At 36.4% G+C, this 16,815-nt stretch overlaps 5 protein-coding genes across 6 annotated transcripts; all 5 read left to right on the top strand.

Moving 5' to 3' along the window:
• Positions 1–527: 527 nt before the first annotated feature.
• Positions 528–1,189, top strand: LOC125590687 (classical arabinogalactan protein 9-like). The gene is made up of 3 exons (XM_048764374.1): positions 528–657; positions 728–811; positions 1,113–1,189. The coding sequence occupies exons 1-3, from the start codon at positions 528–530 to the stop codon at positions 1,187–1,189; spliced, it is 291 nt and encodes a 96-aa protein (XP_048620331.1).
• Positions 1,190–2,782: 1,593 nt separating this feature from the next.
• On the top strand, positions 2,783–3,166 carry LOC125590686 (putative F-box/kelch-repeat protein At3g24610). Its single transcript, XM_048764373.1, has one exon. It carries the CDS (start codon positions 2,783–2,785, stop codon positions 3,164–3,166), a length of 384 nt encoding a protein of 127 aa, XP_048620330.1.
• A 1,563-nt stretch (positions 3,167–4,729) lies between these two features.
• LOC106428783 (beta-galactosidase 11) lies at positions 4,730–9,137 on the top strand. 2 transcript variants are annotated; one of them, XM_013869535.3, is made up of 18 exons: positions 4,730–5,046; positions 5,129–5,224; positions 5,321–5,433; positions 5,526–5,592; positions 5,671–5,763; positions 5,841–5,984; positions 6,068–6,162; positions 6,295–6,400; positions 6,479–6,682; positions 6,763–6,930; positions 7,008–7,183; positions 7,263–7,372; positions 7,451–7,560; positions 7,652–7,762; positions 7,852–7,956; positions 8,064–8,558; positions 8,640–8,776; positions 9,011–9,137. In XM_013869535.3, exons 1-17 carry the CDS (start codon positions 4,840–4,842, stop codon positions 8,772–8,774), a joined length of 2,535 nt encoding a protein of 844 aa, XP_013724989.2. In that variant the 5' UTR covers positions 4,730–4,839; the 3' UTR covers positions 8,775–8,776; positions 9,011–9,137. The 2 variants fall into 2 exon arrangements, with proteins under 2 accessions (XP_013724989.2, XP_022561783.1); XM_022706062.1 differs by lacking the exon at positions 9,011–9,137 and having other exon boundaries at positions 8,640–8,940.
• A 159-nt stretch (positions 9,138–9,296) lies between these two features.
• On the top strand, positions 9,297–11,592 carry LOC111207743 (L-ascorbate peroxidase 3). Its single transcript, XM_022706061.2, has 9 exons — positions 9,297–9,552; positions 9,622–9,746; positions 9,824–9,873; positions 10,413–10,478; positions 10,569–10,617; positions 10,685–10,767; positions 10,848–10,927; positions 11,006–11,108; positions 11,250–11,592. The coding sequence occupies exons 1-9, from the start codon at positions 9,440–9,442 to the stop codon at positions 11,442–11,444; spliced, it is 864 nt and encodes a 287-aa protein (XP_022561782.1). The 5' UTR covers positions 9,297–9,439; the 3' UTR covers positions 11,445–11,592.
• A 2,114-nt stretch (positions 11,593–13,706) lies between these two features.
• Positions 13,707–14,862, top strand: LOC106428789 (transcription factor MYB32). The gene is made up of 2 exons (XM_013869541.3): positions 13,707–14,140; positions 14,223–14,862. Exons 1-2 carry the CDS (start codon positions 13,878–13,880, stop codon positions 14,773–14,775), a joined length of 816 nt encoding a protein of 271 aa, XP_013724995.2. The 5' UTR covers positions 13,707–13,877; the 3' UTR covers positions 14,776–14,862.
• Positions 14,863–16,815: the final 1,953 nt, after the last annotated feature.

Raw genomic sequence — 16,815 nt, 5'->3', positions numbered from 1 at the left:
ACACTTGGTGCTTGTTCATGATTGCTCTACATTTGGCACATGACAAGTCACCATTTGTCCCCTTCAACCATGTTAAGGTAAAAACATTAAATTTTTGTATAACTATTTGTTTATTAATTACTAATAACTAAACATTGATTATTATTTTCTTTTAGCTCGTTCAACTCACAGTCAAAAACGAGTTTTTCCTCTTCTACAACAAGACCTTCTCCAAAGCCTTTAAGAGCATTTGCAACAATAACAAATAACAGTCATATGTAGAACGGAATATAGACACCATGTATAGTTCAATGGGAAAATCACAACTACAGTACAAGATTTCATTTTCTGTAGAAAAATTCTCTCATTTATTCATCGAATATAAATGCATTTAATTAAAACCTGATAAAAGAATACACCAAGTTAACAAAAAAAGAAATGAGAAAATATAAATGCATTTAATATGCCAGTAACAAATAAATTCGTCACCTCAAATCTAATCTTTCACTGTAACAAACTCCTCCATCACCTCCAAATCGATTTTCCCTATGTCCGTCGCTGAAAGTTTTTCGGTGATTTACAACCTTTTCCTCGTCTCGTCCATGGCTCCTCCTCCTTCACTTCCTCCTCCCTCACTGCTCCCGATTTCATCGGATCTGACTACCAAAGAAACCAAAGGTATGAGTTAGATTCATCGTAATCGATTTAGTCTTTAAAATTTTACTCATGTCTTATGTTCTTGTTCTAGTGCCGCCGCCGTCGTCCGTGACTCCACGCTCTTCACCTGTGCCATCACCGCGTAAGGCTACGCCGTCTCTATGTACGGAAGAAAGTTAGTTGATATTTCATCTGTAATTGATTTATGATTTTTCTCTTATAATAACTCATCGTTCTCGTTAAGAGCCGCCGTCGTCGTCATCCGTGACTCCGTTCTCTTCATCTGCGCCATCACTGCATAAGGTTTCGCCAGAAGAAAACATAGGTTAATCTTTTGGTTTCTCTAAAATATTACTCGAGCTTTTAAGTGTTTAATAATGTGAATTAAAGATGAATTTGGTTTGGTGATTTGTTAGTGATTCATTCCAATTGATTTAGTCTTTATAATATTACTCATCATTTTTGTTTGGTTGCAGCCCCATCGTCGGTGACTTCACTCTCTCCACTTCCCCCATCGCTGCGTAAGGTTTCACCAGAAGAAAACAGAGGTTGATCTTTATTTCTTTAAAATCTTAAATAATAATTCTGAAATTAACTGAATTACGTTTTGGTTTGATTATTGGTTAATTTTGATTGTCATTTAATTTCCAAAAATAACTTTTTTTTGTTTTTCGGATACAATTAGATATAATTTTCTTTAAAAATCAGATATTTTGGATAAATTCAGTTATTTCGGTTCTTTTCAGTTTTTGTTGGTTAGTTTGGTTATTTTTGATTTTTTTATATTTTTATTTAAGAAAAAGAACAAAACCAGAACAATACCAAACCAAAAACCAAACCATTTTTCAAAAGCCTATCGAACTAAACTAAGTTCAAGGCATAACCGAACCTAAATTTTCGGACAAAAACCACATGGCTAAATTATAAAGGGCTGAGGAAAACAAAAATATTTAAGGATTATGAAAAAAATTTAACAAGTGAAATTCTAATCTTTGTTCTTTTTTTTCTTAATTTTATTTTACTTTTGAGTGTTTATAATTTAACTAGGATTTATGTTAAAATTGAGATCTTCCTTTTTTTTTTCCAATATCTTTTTGGTTTTCTAGTATGGATGTAACTGGATTACAAATTTTTGGAATGAAATTGTTTGGAATGAAATTGAGATCTTCCTTTTTTTCCCAATATCTTTGACCACCCGGCCTTATCTCTCCTCTCCAAGAGTTTTCGATCTCTAGTGGCTTCGCCTGAGCTCCACAAGATCCGATCGAAGATGGGAATCACCGACACAGAAGTCTACGTATGCTTACGCACCCCTCCCGACCCGAACCCAGGCTGGTATATCCTCCGCTGCTCCTCCAATCTGATCGCCGCTTCTAGTTTCCCCTCTCAGCATCTGGAATCGATTGCCGGACTCACACCTGGCGTCGCGTCCCTTCCATGGGAGTGGCTCGAGCTTCCCCCGCTGCCGCCGTGGTGGACGGGAAGATTTACGTGGTGGGAGGCTGCGATGTGTATGATGAATCTTTGAGCTGGGGAGAGGTGTTTGACCCAAAGACCCAAGCGTGGGAGTCTTTGCCTTTGCCGTGGCCACGCCAGTAATTGTTCACGACTGTGTGGTGAAGGACGGGAAAATATATACGGTGAATGGAGTGGAGAAAACGGGCTACTACTCGCCTAGGGAAGGTATTATTAGACACAAAGTGTCCCACATCGGGTGTTGGAAGAGATCTTTAGTAATATATAAGATAGATAGGTCACTCCAGTTATCACCAATTGGTTTTAGGTTGGAAGTCCATCTAGCTTAACATGGTATCAGAGCCCGATCCACGTAGTCCAACCCGATCCATATCGATCTGGTCCAAAGTTGGCCCATCGATCCTTGCCCGAGCATTCTCGAGGGGGCGTATTAGACACAAAGTGTCCCACATCGGGTGTTGGAAGGGATCCTTCTTAATATATAAGATAGATGCGTCACTCCACTTATCACTAATTGGTTTTATGTTGGAAGCCTATTAGCGTTTTAGGTTGGAAGCCCATTAGGGATTGGTGTATGATTGGTAATCTTATGTATTCTATTAATAAACATGGGAGAATATTTTGGTGTGAGCCAGAGGAGTAGGACTGGCGCGAACCAGAGGGTGGTATTATGGATTGGTGGAATGAGGTCAAGGGTTTGGAGGCTCTCACTGGGAATCTCTCTCGTTCTACGCTCGTTCACTTTGGTGTGGAGATTGTCAGTGGTTGCTTCAAATTTAAGCATCTGTTTCCTGAACACAAAGACTTGGCAGCTTTGCTTCCTGGGGCCAGGCTTTGCACTTCTGCTGGCAACATGTTGCTCTTCTGGGACGAGATGGTGCCAGGCAATATTCAGAAGATTTGGTGCGCTGAGATTTCTTTGGAGACACGACGACAAGGCGAGATTTGGGGCAACGTTGAGTGGTCTCGTGCGGTCATGACCGTTGATGATGATGATCCTTTCGCTCGTCCTGGTCGCTGTAAGGTTTTGCATTCTGTTTCCGTCACCCGTTGACCTGAGCTTGCCATGATAAAAAAAAAAAAAAAAGTATATTTATTAGTGTCTCTAGATGCTGGTGAACCAAATAAGTCTGTCTCTCTTTTTTTTTCTGCTTTCATTCTGCATATACTTTACAGAATCGTCAAAGTCTCGTTCAATCAACAAACTCTCAGTCATCAACAACAAATAATGAAATCGGGCAGAGTTAAGTTAGCAGACTTTTATTGCTATAAAACTCCTCAGACACATTGTCATATGACTTTTAGAGGGTTCAACAAATCATCTTGTACTTTATGCTTCTACTGATGATGCCTTGCTTGGTTATGTGACTTATGTCTATGCTTCATCCACTCTGCTTTCCAGCTCTCAGTTTTCCTGGAATAATAACTTTGTTCCTGACTTCCTGTTTACCATAATAAAAAAAAGTATATTTATTAGTGTCTCTATATTTGGTTGCGCTGCGTTCGAGCTTGTCACGGGGGATATGTTATTTGCTCCTAAAGAGAGTAATGGTTATGGAGAAGACGAGGACCATCTTGCTCTTATGATGGAACTCTTTAGGAAAAATGCCTAGAAAGGTTTATGTTTTTCTTTTGGTGGAGCGAGGTCTAAAGACTACTTTGGCAGACATGGGGACTTAAAGAGGATACGGCGGTTGAAGTATTGGTGACGTGATCGTTTACTGGTCGATAAGTACAAGCTTCCGGAAGCAGAAGCAAAGGAGTTTGCAGTCAAAGTTTAAGACTAGTCGCACCATCCCAGTTCATTACGTGCATGATGACAAAAATCTTAACATTTTTTGCTTGCTTTGTTTTTTGTTAATAATAATTCATACTATAAACGTACAGAAACTAAAGAAAACACACACAATTGATCTTCTGTACATTAGTAATGGTTGAGTACTGAATGACTATTTTACTCATCACTGCGGTTTCTTTTTTTGGTCGGCGCTATTACTTTTTTGAATTCTCTTATGTACGTATTCAAGTAGTACTAGTTTATATAGGGACACACATGATATAAATCAATGGTCCATACAAAATATAAACATGTCAATGTCGACGTTTCTATTGAAGTAACAAAATTACTGTATGTTTGACAAAATTCTCAAAATTACTGTACCTACCTACTTTCTCTCGCTTAAAAGCAAAATACTTTTAGAAGCAGAAAAACACCTTAAGAGGTGAAACTAATTTTTTTAGATTTGTCTACTATATCCTATGTTGCTTTTTAAAAAAATTCTCACCGTCTTTTTGAAACTTTGGTTGTGAATGGGAACTCTTGGGAACTGATAATATCAAAACACAAATTGTAGACAATCATGGTGTCACAATATTTTCAACCTGGCTAAGTTAAAATAATCCGTTATGGTAAGAGAGAATTTTTGCGGTGTTTGCCCTCATATTTGACGAGAATAGGGCTAAAACAAACTTTAAAAATAGAAAATCAAAAAAGGAAAATAGGAGTTTGAAAGTTACGGTAGATTCTATTTCAGACCCGTAAAGATCTCCGAGACTTAAAACGTTGAGTTTGAAACATTCTCTTATATCATTGTCTTTTTTCAGAGCTTGTTATTTGAGCTCTCCTTGTTTCTTTTATTCCTCCAACAAGGACGAGGTTCCAAAAGAACTTCTTCTTGTTCTACATCACAAAATTAACAAAAATAAATACAATAAAAAGAGAGTCCAATGAGAAAACCTTCTCTTGATCGATGGGTCTTAGCGGCCTTTCTTGTGGTTCTCCTCTCGTCTTCTTGCGCATTCGCCTCGAAAAAGGAGGTGAAAAAGAAGACGAATAATAAGGAGGTGACTTATGATGGAACATCTCTGATCATCGATGGCAAAAGAGAGCTTCTTTATTCCGGCTCTATCCATTATCCTCGAAGCACTCCTGAAGTATATACATTTCAATCAAATTATCATCTATTTTTCTGATAAGATTCTTTGTATTGATATAGAGTTTTTGGATCTTGTCTAGATGTGGCCAAGTATCATCGAGAGAGCCAAACAAGGTGGTCTGAACACGATTCAAACATATGTTTTCTGGAATGTACATGAGCTTGAACAAGGGAAGGTAATTGCAAACTCAAATCGATTCATACAACATATAAAACATAAATATATAAAAAGAATTTTAGTAAAGTTTTCGTGTTATGGTTGTTTTCATTAGTTCAACTTTTCGGGACGAACTGACTTGGTGAAGTTCATAAAATTGATTGAGAAGAATGGCATGTATGTGACATTGAGGCTTGGACCATTCATCCAAGCTGAATGGACTCATGGGTAATAAATTAAATAATTGCTTCTTTTTTATTTTGATTATTTCTTTCTTAAATGTTTCCCTTAATGTTTTACGTGATTTGTTTTTATATTAGAGGACTTCCTTATTGGCTTAGAGAAGTTCCTGGAATTTTCTTCCGTACAGACAATAAAGAATTCAAGGTGTTAAATATATTACATATATACAAAATGTGAGCCCTTTTATAGTTAAAGAGATTAACAAAAAAAAAACTATTGCAGGAACATACAGAGAGGTATGTACGGACGGTACTCGACAAAATGAAGGAGGAAAAATTGTTTGCTTCACAAGGAGGCCCCATTATATTAGGACAGGTCCTAAACAAAAACCTAACACATATACCTAATCATCTTACAAACATGAACGGTATTATAATGAATATGGAATGCAGATAGAGAACGAGTATAGCGCGGTTCAACGCGCATATAAACAAGACGGAATTAACTACATTAAATGGGCATCTAAGTTGGTCGACTCTATGAAACTTGGGATCCCATGGGTTATGTGCAAGCATAACGATGCTCCTGATCCTATGGTAAAGTTATTATTATAATGTCTTACGTCTCATGATTTGAGAAAAAAATTAAAACATTGATAATAGCATTGACCTTGAAATAGATCAATGCTTGCAATGGAAGGCATTGTGGTGATACTTTCCCTGGTCCAAACAAAGAAAACAAACCGTCTTTATGGACCGAGAACTGGACTACTCAGTGAGTTTTTAATCTTGTTATATTTAGTTAAACAATTTAGAAACTTGAGATTCAGTCATGAAAGTGAAAAGATCTTTGCGGATTTCAAGATTGATCGCCACTTATATTTCGTTGTTTTTTTTTACTTAACAGGTTCCGTGTGTTTGGTGATTCGCCAGTTAAAAGATCAGTAGAAGATATTGCTTTCTCAGTTGCTCGATTCTTCTCCAAGAATGGAACTCATGTGAACTACTACATGGTATAATAATAACCCCTTGAATTCTCTACACTGCCTTTTAAAATAGGTATTTAATTTCTTGTGTTTTAAATCTTGCAGTATCATGGAGGAACCAACTTCGGAAGAAACGGTGCACATTATGTAACCACTCGATACTACGATGATGCACCTCTTGATGAATATGGTTTAGAAAGAGAGCCTAAGTATGGTCATCTTAAACATCTTCACAACGCTCTTAACCTTTGCAAGAAACCACTTCTTTGGGGTCAGCCTAGGACCGAGAAGCCTGGAAAAGATACCGAGGTATTACAATAGCATGTAGTACTCATCAAGAAAGATTCAGTGCTTACAAATTACTCAACTATATACGTTTGTAATTACAGATTAGATACTACGAAGAGCCTGGAACGAAATCTTGTGCAGCTTTCTTGGCTAACAACAACACCGAAGCTGCAGAAACCATTAAATTCAGGGGGAAAGAATACGTGATAGCGCCACGTTCCATTAGTATTCTTCCAGATTGTAAAACTGTTGTTTACAACACTGCACAGGTGAAGAAAACATTCAATTCCGGTTTATTAACAGTTACAAAGTCCTTAACTCATTATTGTTATTTGGATCGGACCAGATTGTTTCTCACCACACTTCAAGGAACTTTATGAAGTCAAAGAAGGCGAACAAGAAGTTTGATTTCAACGTGTTCACTGAGCCATTGCCTAATAAGCTAAAGGGTGACTCTTACATACCCGTTGAGCTTTACGGTTTGACTAAAGACAAGACAGACTATGGATGGTACACAACAAGGTAAATACTCATTTCGTGTGATTATATATAACAAAGTTAAACGATGAAGAGAAACATGAAGTTAAATTTTATTTTGCAGCTTCAAGATCAATAAGAATCAATTACCTAAGAAGAAAGGAGCTAAAACTACTGTGAGGATTGCTAGTCTTGGACACGCATTGCACGCTTGGTTTAACGGAGAATACCTTGGTAAAAATGGTGTACATATGATGCAAAAATATGAAAATGAGCGATGATGGTGATGATGTTATTTTTCTCTACTACTAGGAAATGGACATGGAAGCCATGACGAGAAGAGTTTTGTTTTCCAAGAACCGGTTACACTAAAAGAAGGAGAGAATCACCTTGTTATGCTTGGTGTTCTCACTGGATTTCCAGTAAGTAACAAATATAATACAACGTTTTTTAAATTAATATATAGATGAAGATATGTTTCATAATTGGTTGACTTTTTTTCTGTTCTTACAGGATAGTGGAGCTTACTTGGAGCATAGATACACTGGTCCTCGTAGTGTTTCCATCTTAGGATTGAGTTCTGGAGTACTTGATCTCACTGAAAGCAGCAAATGGGGAAACAAGGTTTGAAATAATTTTCTTATTACTCTCTAATTGATTAACAACATTTAGAAAAATTTCCTTGATTTGATCCCATTTTTTATAATCTTTAGGTCGGTATGGAAGGCGAGAGACTCGGAATCCACACCGAGGAAGGTTTGAAGAAGGTCAAGTGGCAGAAGTTCACTGGAAAAGCACCAGGACTTACATGGTACCAGGTAATGAAAACAAAACAAAACAAAAAATCATACTATATATAAGGTAACTGGTAAGAAATGTAGAGATGTTCTAATAACATCATTTTAATGAATGTGAAACATATCAGACCTACTTCGATGCACCAGAGAGTGAAAGCGCAGCAGCGGTTCGCATGAGTGGAATGGGAAAGGGATTGATTTGGGTGAACGGAGAAGGCGTGGGAAGATATTGGATGTCTTTCTTGAATCCATTAGGTCAATCCACGCAAATAGAGTATCACATCCCTAGATCTTTCTTGAAGCCCAAGAAAAACCTTCTTGTTATATTCGAGGAAGAGCCTAACGTGAAGCCCGAGATTATAGACTTTGTCATCGTCAACAGAGACACTGTTTGTTCTTACGTCGGAGAAGACTACACTCCAAGTGTTAGACACTGGACAAGGAAGCAAGACCAGGTCCAAGCCATCACCGATAACGTGAGTCTCACAGCTACTCTTAAATGCTCAGGCAACAAAAAGATCTCAGAAGTTGAGTTCGCTAGCTTCGGAAACCCTATTGGTACTTGTGGAAACTTCACACTTGGTACTTGTAATGCCCCCGTTTCAAAGCAAGTCATTGAGAAGGTAAATATCAGATTGTATTTCTTCTTGATGTATAATGTGTAGCTTGTTAAAGAAGTAACTAACACAAAAAAACTCGTGCAGCATTGTTTGGGGAAAGGAGAGTGTGTGATTCCGGTGAACAAAAGCACATTCCAACAAGACAAGAAAGATTCATGCAAGAACGTTGTCAAGACGCTTGCCGTGCAAGTCAAGTGTGCTCGTGACAAGAAGAACTGAGGGTATTTTTTTTATCATCACTATCATATGGTTCATGTTCTGCTTTTAGTAGACCAATTTCAAAAGTGTTGTGGCAACATTGTATGTATTTGGTTTCTTAAATTCAAACGTTGATATCCGAAGTAAGATATTGGCATACGAAGATTATGATCCTATCAAGAAACAATTACATCTTCAAAACATTATTTGATTGTTTGTAAACCCTTTTATTGAATGTTTCCTTTTTATTTTGGTAGAAGATAACACATGGAGGAGCTGGTCAAAGACCAAATAAATATATTTCGTTTTATTGTAATATATTTATTTATTTAATTCACTGTAAACTTATCAAAAAAAATTAATTGTGTACATTTAAAAAAAAAAAAAAATTAACATAAATTTCTCAGAGGTAACATGCGTGCCGTTTTAAAGATGTACAAAGAAACGCATGCTGTCTATTCGTAAACAAAAAATGACACGCGAGTCCTACGTGGACACAAGCGTATCTTAACAACCAATGAGGTCCACCGAAAAATGTGGCTAAGAAAAACAGCAGATAACTGACACCCGATCTGTTTCAGTTTGGTCCGAACAAAAATAAAAAATCTTTCACCTCCCCCCCCCCCCCCTTGACCATATTATTTTTCCTCTCAATTCACCATTGACGATTAGGGAAGAAGAAAGCTATGGCGGCACCGATTGTTAACGCTGAGTACATGAAAGAGATCAACAAGGCTCGCCGTGATCTCCGGTCCATCATCTCGAGCAAGAACTGTGCTCCGATCATGCTTAGATTGGCGTAAGTCTTCAATTTCTATTGTTTCTCAAAGGATCGATCTTTGATTGATTCAAATGTTGTTTTGTGAAGATGGCACGATGCTGGAACCTATGATGCGCAGTCGAAGACAGGGGGACCTAATGGGTCTATAAGGAACGAGGAGGAGTACACTCATGGTGCTAATAGTGGTTTAAAGATCGCTCTTGAACTCTGTGGTGAGTGTGTTCTCATATTAGCTTTTGGAATGGATTTTGAATTGTTAAGTTGAGAGATGCTTTCTGACATGTTACAGAGGGAGTGAAAGCTAAACATCCTAAAATCACATATGCAGATCTATACCAGGTGATTATGATTTGTTACTTGTACCTTAATCTATCATGTCCTTGTTGCTTTTTCTTCTCAGTTACTGTATGCTGCACGTGTCAGTGTCTCATATGCTCTTCCCATGTTTAAGCCTGTTTGGTAGACTAGGTTGATGGTTGAGTTGCTGATTGTGATTTGGTTTACAAGAAATATAGATGGACTATGTTGTTCAATTAGAACCTTTATCTCTTGCAGTAGAAACTAAACTCAAGGAAACCACACACATCAAGATTTCAAGCGATCAAAAAGCATAAAGTAGGCAAATCTCTGGTGTATCATGAAACATATTTTTGAAATTTAGTTCCTGAGTTTGGCATTACCAAGAGTTTTGTAACCCTTGTTTGCAGTTAGATTCTTTAAATTGTGAACCCATTTGTGTTATTCACTTAATACATGGATTGAATAGACAGACAACTCATGTTTTAGTATTGTTGTCTGCCCATTTTTATAGTTGGCCTGACAATGTCAAGACTAAAGGCATTCAAGTTCTGTATTTGGATAATTTACTTTTGTTACAGCTTGCTGGTGTGGTAGCAGTGGAGGTTACTGGTGGACCTGACATCAGTTTCCAACCTGGGAGAAAAGTAGGTTCTTTCTTCTTCTTTTTTAATAATACACTAAGATAGTTACCAGTTTAACACTTAAGCTATAATAACTGTCTTTCTCATTTATAGGATTCAAATGTCTGTCCTAGGGAAGGAAGACTTCCTGATGCTAAAAAAGGTATTGTGGATCTTTATATCATGTAGTTCGATGATCTTCTCTATTAACTGACCCTGTTTGTTTGTAGATTTCCAACATCTTAGAGATGTCTTCTACCGCATGGGGTTATCTGATAAGGATATTGTAGCACTCTCAGGGGGTCATACTCTGGTAAAACTCATCCATTTTTTTTTTTAAAACAAATTAAAACTTTTCTCTGTGCTTATGACCAAAGTTTTTGGGTGTTTCAGGGAAGAGCTCATCCAGAGAGGTCTGGCTTCGATGGACCTTGGACTCAAGAGCCTCTGAAGTTTGATAACTCCTACTTCGTGTAAGTTTTCAGTTCTTTATCCTTTGAGAGCTTAAATTTTCTATTTTATTTTTTGATTATCAATGATTTTGTCATCAGGGAACTGCTAAAAGGAGAATCCGAGGGCTTGTTGAAGCTTCCATCTGACAAGACTCTATTGGAAGATCCAGAGTTTCGTCGTTATGTTGAGCTTTATGCTAAGGTATAAACTGCAAACCTTCTTTTCTCTCTGAACCATTTCCTACTGATAAGAGCATAACTCAGTTTCCTGTATTGAGCAAATCAGATTTGTCATGTTCTCGTGTTGTTAGCTGTTATTTACTAGTTCAATTTGTGGTGGCAGGATGAAGATGCATTCTTCAGAGACTACGCAGAATCTCACAAGAAACTCTCTGAGCTCGGTTTCAACCCCAACGCCTCCGCGGCCAAAGCTTGTTCAGACAGCACTGTTCTGGCTCAGGGAGCATTCGGGGTTGCTATTGCGGCTGCGGTCGTTGCCTTGAGTTACTTTTACGAGATCCGGAAGAAGATGAAGTAAAAGGAGCCACGAAGCAAAAGATTATCTTATCTTTGCATTAATGAATACTATCAATCATCTTATAGAATGTGTACTGCTGCTACAAAGATGTTAAAACTCTTTAATCCACTATGTTGTAGTAAAAAAGACTAAGTCAATGGTTTGGTTTCATGACTGCGTTACGGTTCGTTACAACGTTAGGGACACTGAAAATGATTATATGCTAACAAATGTTTTGTGGATATAAAAAAAAATGTTTTGTGGATATCTACCAAAGACCGGTCGATGTCAACAAAGTGGGGCATACTCTGAAACTGGACCTAACATGTTATGTTAGGTTTTGTTAGGTAGGGAGCTTCTTTAAATGTTTATATTTATTGTTTGACAGTCGCCAACTTACTAGATTGGCTTCAGATGGCATCTAATGGACGTAAAGCATTTTTTGCGTCACCGAATAGCTTTATTATTTTTTTAAACACTAAACTTCATTCATATCATAAACTAGGAAGAATAGCTTTATTACACCGAGTAGCTTTATTCTAATTTTGTTTCTACTATATGTTGTTACCTACAAGAACTTCACTGTATGGAATGTAAAGATCTATATAACCTAACAGAAATATATCAAAGAATTAAAAATAATAATAGACATTTTAAAAATTATAATTCTGTTGAGGATAGTTGGTAGATATCTTTGCTAGAAAGTTGCACTCTGTATTGGTACCCACTATCCATTTTGGGTAATGTATACGTTTTAAAAAGTCGTATATGTAAATATGTACCTTCAGTTTAAGATTTGTTTGGTGTTTAGACAACAAATCACATGTATACTCTATCCAAACTTCTCTGTTGGTAATTCAATAAATACTCTATATGTCGGTAGGAGTTGAGAGTGAATGTACACCGGTAAATCTACCAAACTATTTAAGATTGTCTTTCAGGTACCAAACAAACTCTTTCCTTTTATATAAAAAAATAACTAAAAACAATTTTGAAAACCAATATTATTATTTGGCATGTTTTGTCGATGATTAATTTCAAAAATATCGAGATAGCTATTTTGAAAACAAATTTGAAACATACTATATTGTTACAAAAGATCAATATATATATGATAAACTACATAGCAACTTTACAAAGCTGAGAAGGTGATGTCTTTTAATATTTGCTCTGGTAAATACGGGTATTTTCAGATAGTTATATGCAGCAGTCATGTTATTTTACACTATTTGATGTAGAGTTTCAACCGAATTATTACATGATAGGCTTCCGAAAATCGTTTTCTCAAGAAACCATGTTTTTTTTCAAAATTAGTTGGACGTTGCTATAATAGGAAACCTTGAATTAATGACGAAAACATGATTTAAAGGATTTGTATTTGGTAGTTGGGAAAGTAGAAAGGTCGCTTCTTAGGGTAAATCATTAAAAGAGAAGGACAAAGCAGGTATAAACCAACTCTCTTTTTTCATCAACATTACAAACTCCACGTGAGTTTTCATCTTCCAAACTACTCCCTACGTTCCACGAAGTGATTTTATAGAGTATTCAGGTTTATTAAAAATTTAATAAATATTTATAATTTAATTTATTTTTTATTTTATTATATATTTTTCAATAAATTTTCACCGATAAAATCTAATCAATTTAAATATTTTTAATTAATGTTTTTTGCAAGTATAAAAAAATATTTTAATAATATAAAAAATCTACCTTTGTGGAACAAGAAAAAAAATTATAAAATCGTACTTTCGGGAACGGAGACAATATTTTTTAATGACACTTTTAGTTTTCCAAAGATCATTTTGGTTCAACTTGCTTATTCCTTTTCAAGTATTAATGAAGGGTAAGATCGTTGAAGAATACGTACATTGCAGAAACTCCACAAGACAATGAAAGACATCATCAACATGTTTTTTAGAAACCCCATAACTAACATTTTTAAAACTGTTGATTTGAATACTCTACTTTGGGTGGGTGCTCAACCTCTTTACCAAACTCACCATGAAAAATACTATTTAATATTATTGTAACATAAATACCCATAACTCCATGCAGTACAAAACCATCACACGTTGTCTTGTGAATTTTGATATAATATGTTTACATAGGATCAAATTAATCAAGTGGTAAACAACAACAGAACGCATGTCGCTATTTCAAATTTTGAACGTGTCTATACTATGATTATTGTAAAACAAACATAAATGCGTTTTCGTTCCCATTGATAAACATTTAAATATTCATTTATATTCTTATAATTTTGATATAAAAGAGAATAAGAAGAAAAAAAACTAAAATCAGAAACAGAGCCCACTAGCCACTCCTTCAAACGTGTCTTACCAACTCTCTTCTAGAAAGAGTTTAGGCTTGTCCTCACCTCTCTCTCTCTCTCTCTTTTAAAACATCTCTCCATAAAACCCTGGTTTCATCATAACAAGATCATCATCAGAAGATATGGGGAGGTCTCCATGCTGCGAGAAAGACCACACGAACAAAGGAGCTTGGACCAAGGAAGAAGACCAGAAGCTCATCTCTTACATCAAATCTCACGGCGAAGGTTGCTGGCGTTCTCTCCCTGCATCCGCCGGCCTTCTCCGCTGCGGCAAAAGCTGCCGTCTCCGTTGGATTAACTACCTCCGTCCTGATCTCAAGAGAGGTAACTTCACCCTCGAAGAAGACGATCTCATCATCAAGCTACATAGCCTCCTCGGCAACAAGTAAGATTCATCATCACAAACCTTTCAACAAAATCCTCTGTTTTATGCTCTGTTTCTCATACTCTGTTTTTTTAAATTTCAGGTGGTCTCTTATTGCGACGAGGTTACCGGGAAGAACAGATAACGAGATTAAGAACTACTGGAATACACATATGAAGAGGAAGCTTTTGAGAGGAGGGATTGATCCCGCTACTCATCGGCCGATCAAAGCTCGTCGGGATGCGTCTGAAGCTAGAGAAACAGAGGACTCGCTTGTAAAGGTTATCTCTTTCGGTCCTCAGCTGGAGAAAGAGGAAAGTTCTAGGGAGGAGGGAAGGTTTAAAAAGAGTCTGACTTGCAAAACGAAGAGCTTGGATTTGAATCTTGAGCTAAGAATCAGCCCGCCGTGGCAAGACCAACACCGACGTGATGAGAGGAAACTCTTGTTTAGGAAAGAGAAGTATCTCTGCAGTGCGTGTCGTTTTGGGTTGGGAAACGGTAAGGAGTGTAGCTGTGAGAATGTGAGATGTCATATAGATGACTCTAGTAGTAGCAGCTACTCTTCAAGCGACATAAGTAGTAGTGTTGTTGGTTTTGACTTCTTGGGTTTAAACACTAGTAGTGTCTTGGATTATACTAGTTTGGAAATGAACTGAAATTAATTAAAGAAGGTTGTTGAAAGATGTGATATTAACAATTTGACGTACTCTTCTATTGTCTAATCTCATCTTTACTTCCCTTAAGTTTCCTTCGTTTTTTCTGTAATACTTACCCAAACAGAAAAAAAAAAAACCGTGGCCTTAGTTAAATACTACAAATCTTGCATGTTTCTAAAGTTCAACAATAAGTTAGCCTTTAACGTAGTTGTTCACATCTTTTAGTACACTAGCATACATTTATCTGACATAGATTCATGCTAGCTAGACTATTCTGAGATGTGGAATTTTAGTTTATAGTATACAGTCTACTACAAGAAATGAATGTTAATAAGTTTTTCTTTGTCGAGTGTTAGGGTTTATAGTTTTTACATGAAAAGAGATAATATCCTTAGTGCATTTTTACTCTAAATTGAAATCTTATGGAGTACAACGTAAAAGCCCAACCATGCTTGACAATTGTGAATGGTTATTATTCCTAAGAGATTTGACATTACAAGGAAGTAGATAAGCTATGTAAGGATGAGAAGCATGAGAACGATTGAAAGGGTATTACTATTATTAGTGCATGTTTCTATTCATTGCACTTGCACCCTTGCAATGTGTTAGTACAATGAAAGTTCGTTTCACTCTAATTAACAATGTAGAATTTAACGAGAAGGTTCACCATCACCCTATTTCTAAAAACAGTGCGAATAATATCTAGGACATTGGTATATATGGTGTTGATTGTTCAAAGATTTTTCAACTTTAAAAGTAAATAGCGGCCACACAAATGAAAAGGTAGATATATCCTAAACAGAACTGTGTATGTATAGTAGTTTGCATTATGCTTGCGATATATATTGATGCTCCTAAAAAGTTTGTCATAGATATATAAGATATATGGAAAAGCGGGATATGAGAAACACGCCAAAGATCAAACAATATATATAAAAATGGAGATTATGTAATCTTAACATTTTACCAAAAAAAAAATGCAGATAAAGTATGCAGATTGATTAAGATTTGGATAAATTATATTTTGTAACTTGAACTAATTCGATCGACTATGTCAGGAATTTAAATCCATGAAACTTAACATCATAGGTTAAAACTTAAAACTGTCGACAATAATGAAAGTCTTTACCTTCGTTAACACTTGAATGCACCACACGTTAGACTTGAGACAAAAATAAAATAGTCCTTCGATCCTTTCGTTAACATTTGTATACACCACACGCTGACACAAACATTCGTACTGTTTTCTTAAATCACGATTATAGAACTTTGATGGCTCGAGATATCAAACAAAACATTTAAAACACTTATCTGAGCAAGAAAGTCATATGTTTTGGTTTGGCCTACTACAAAGTAGAAGCTAGCAGCCCAATGATAGCTCCGCTCCTATGGGCTTTTATATTGGAACTTTCTGCTGGGCTCATGGTCATCTGCGTAACCTATAATCCTAGTGCCTGAGTAAAATTAAATGATAGCAGAAGCTGGTATGTATAGCCGTTGTGATTCACAGTCGACGAATAAAGTAATATTAAGGATCGCAAAAGTTTTTGATGCCTTGCTTTATTGTCAGAATGCAGCTACTCAGACTCTTTCTCCTCAAGTCCGCTCCCCCTCTTCACCATCAATATAAAAAATAGATTCCAAATATTTCGAAGAACTGTACATATTATATACTTTAAAAGTCTGCTAATAATATAATGATTGCTGAACTTTTTTTGGTGATGAAATCAACAGCTTTGCGACCTGTTAGCATTAGCACAGAGTGTGATGAGTTTAATGAAAAAATCGACCGTTAGAAGTGGATCGTGTATTATTATTAAGATAATCTCACATGCATGTGATCACCTCATTTCTGGAGAAAAGAGCAAAAACAAGAAAAGGTAACTTCCGCAGTTCCAATGTCCACAAAGATTAAATAAAAGAGAAATATACACCGAGTCCTACTATGGTATGACTCACTTTGACACTTTCGCAGTATCTCAGCAAAACACTGTCGTTTTAGGCAGCACTGTGTGCCCACTGCGCAGTGTCCCACCCATC

The sequence above is a fragment of the Brassica napus genome, chromosome C7 (assembly GCF_020379485.1).
Source record: "Brassica napus cultivar Da-Ae chromosome C7, Da-Ae, whole genome shotgun sequence".
NCBI lineage: Eukaryota > Viridiplantae > Streptophyta > Magnoliopsida > Brassicales > Brassicaceae > Brassica > Brassica napus.
The sequence above is the reverse complement of the archived record's forward strand: the minus strand, read 5'-3'. Positions and strand labels throughout refer to the sequence as shown.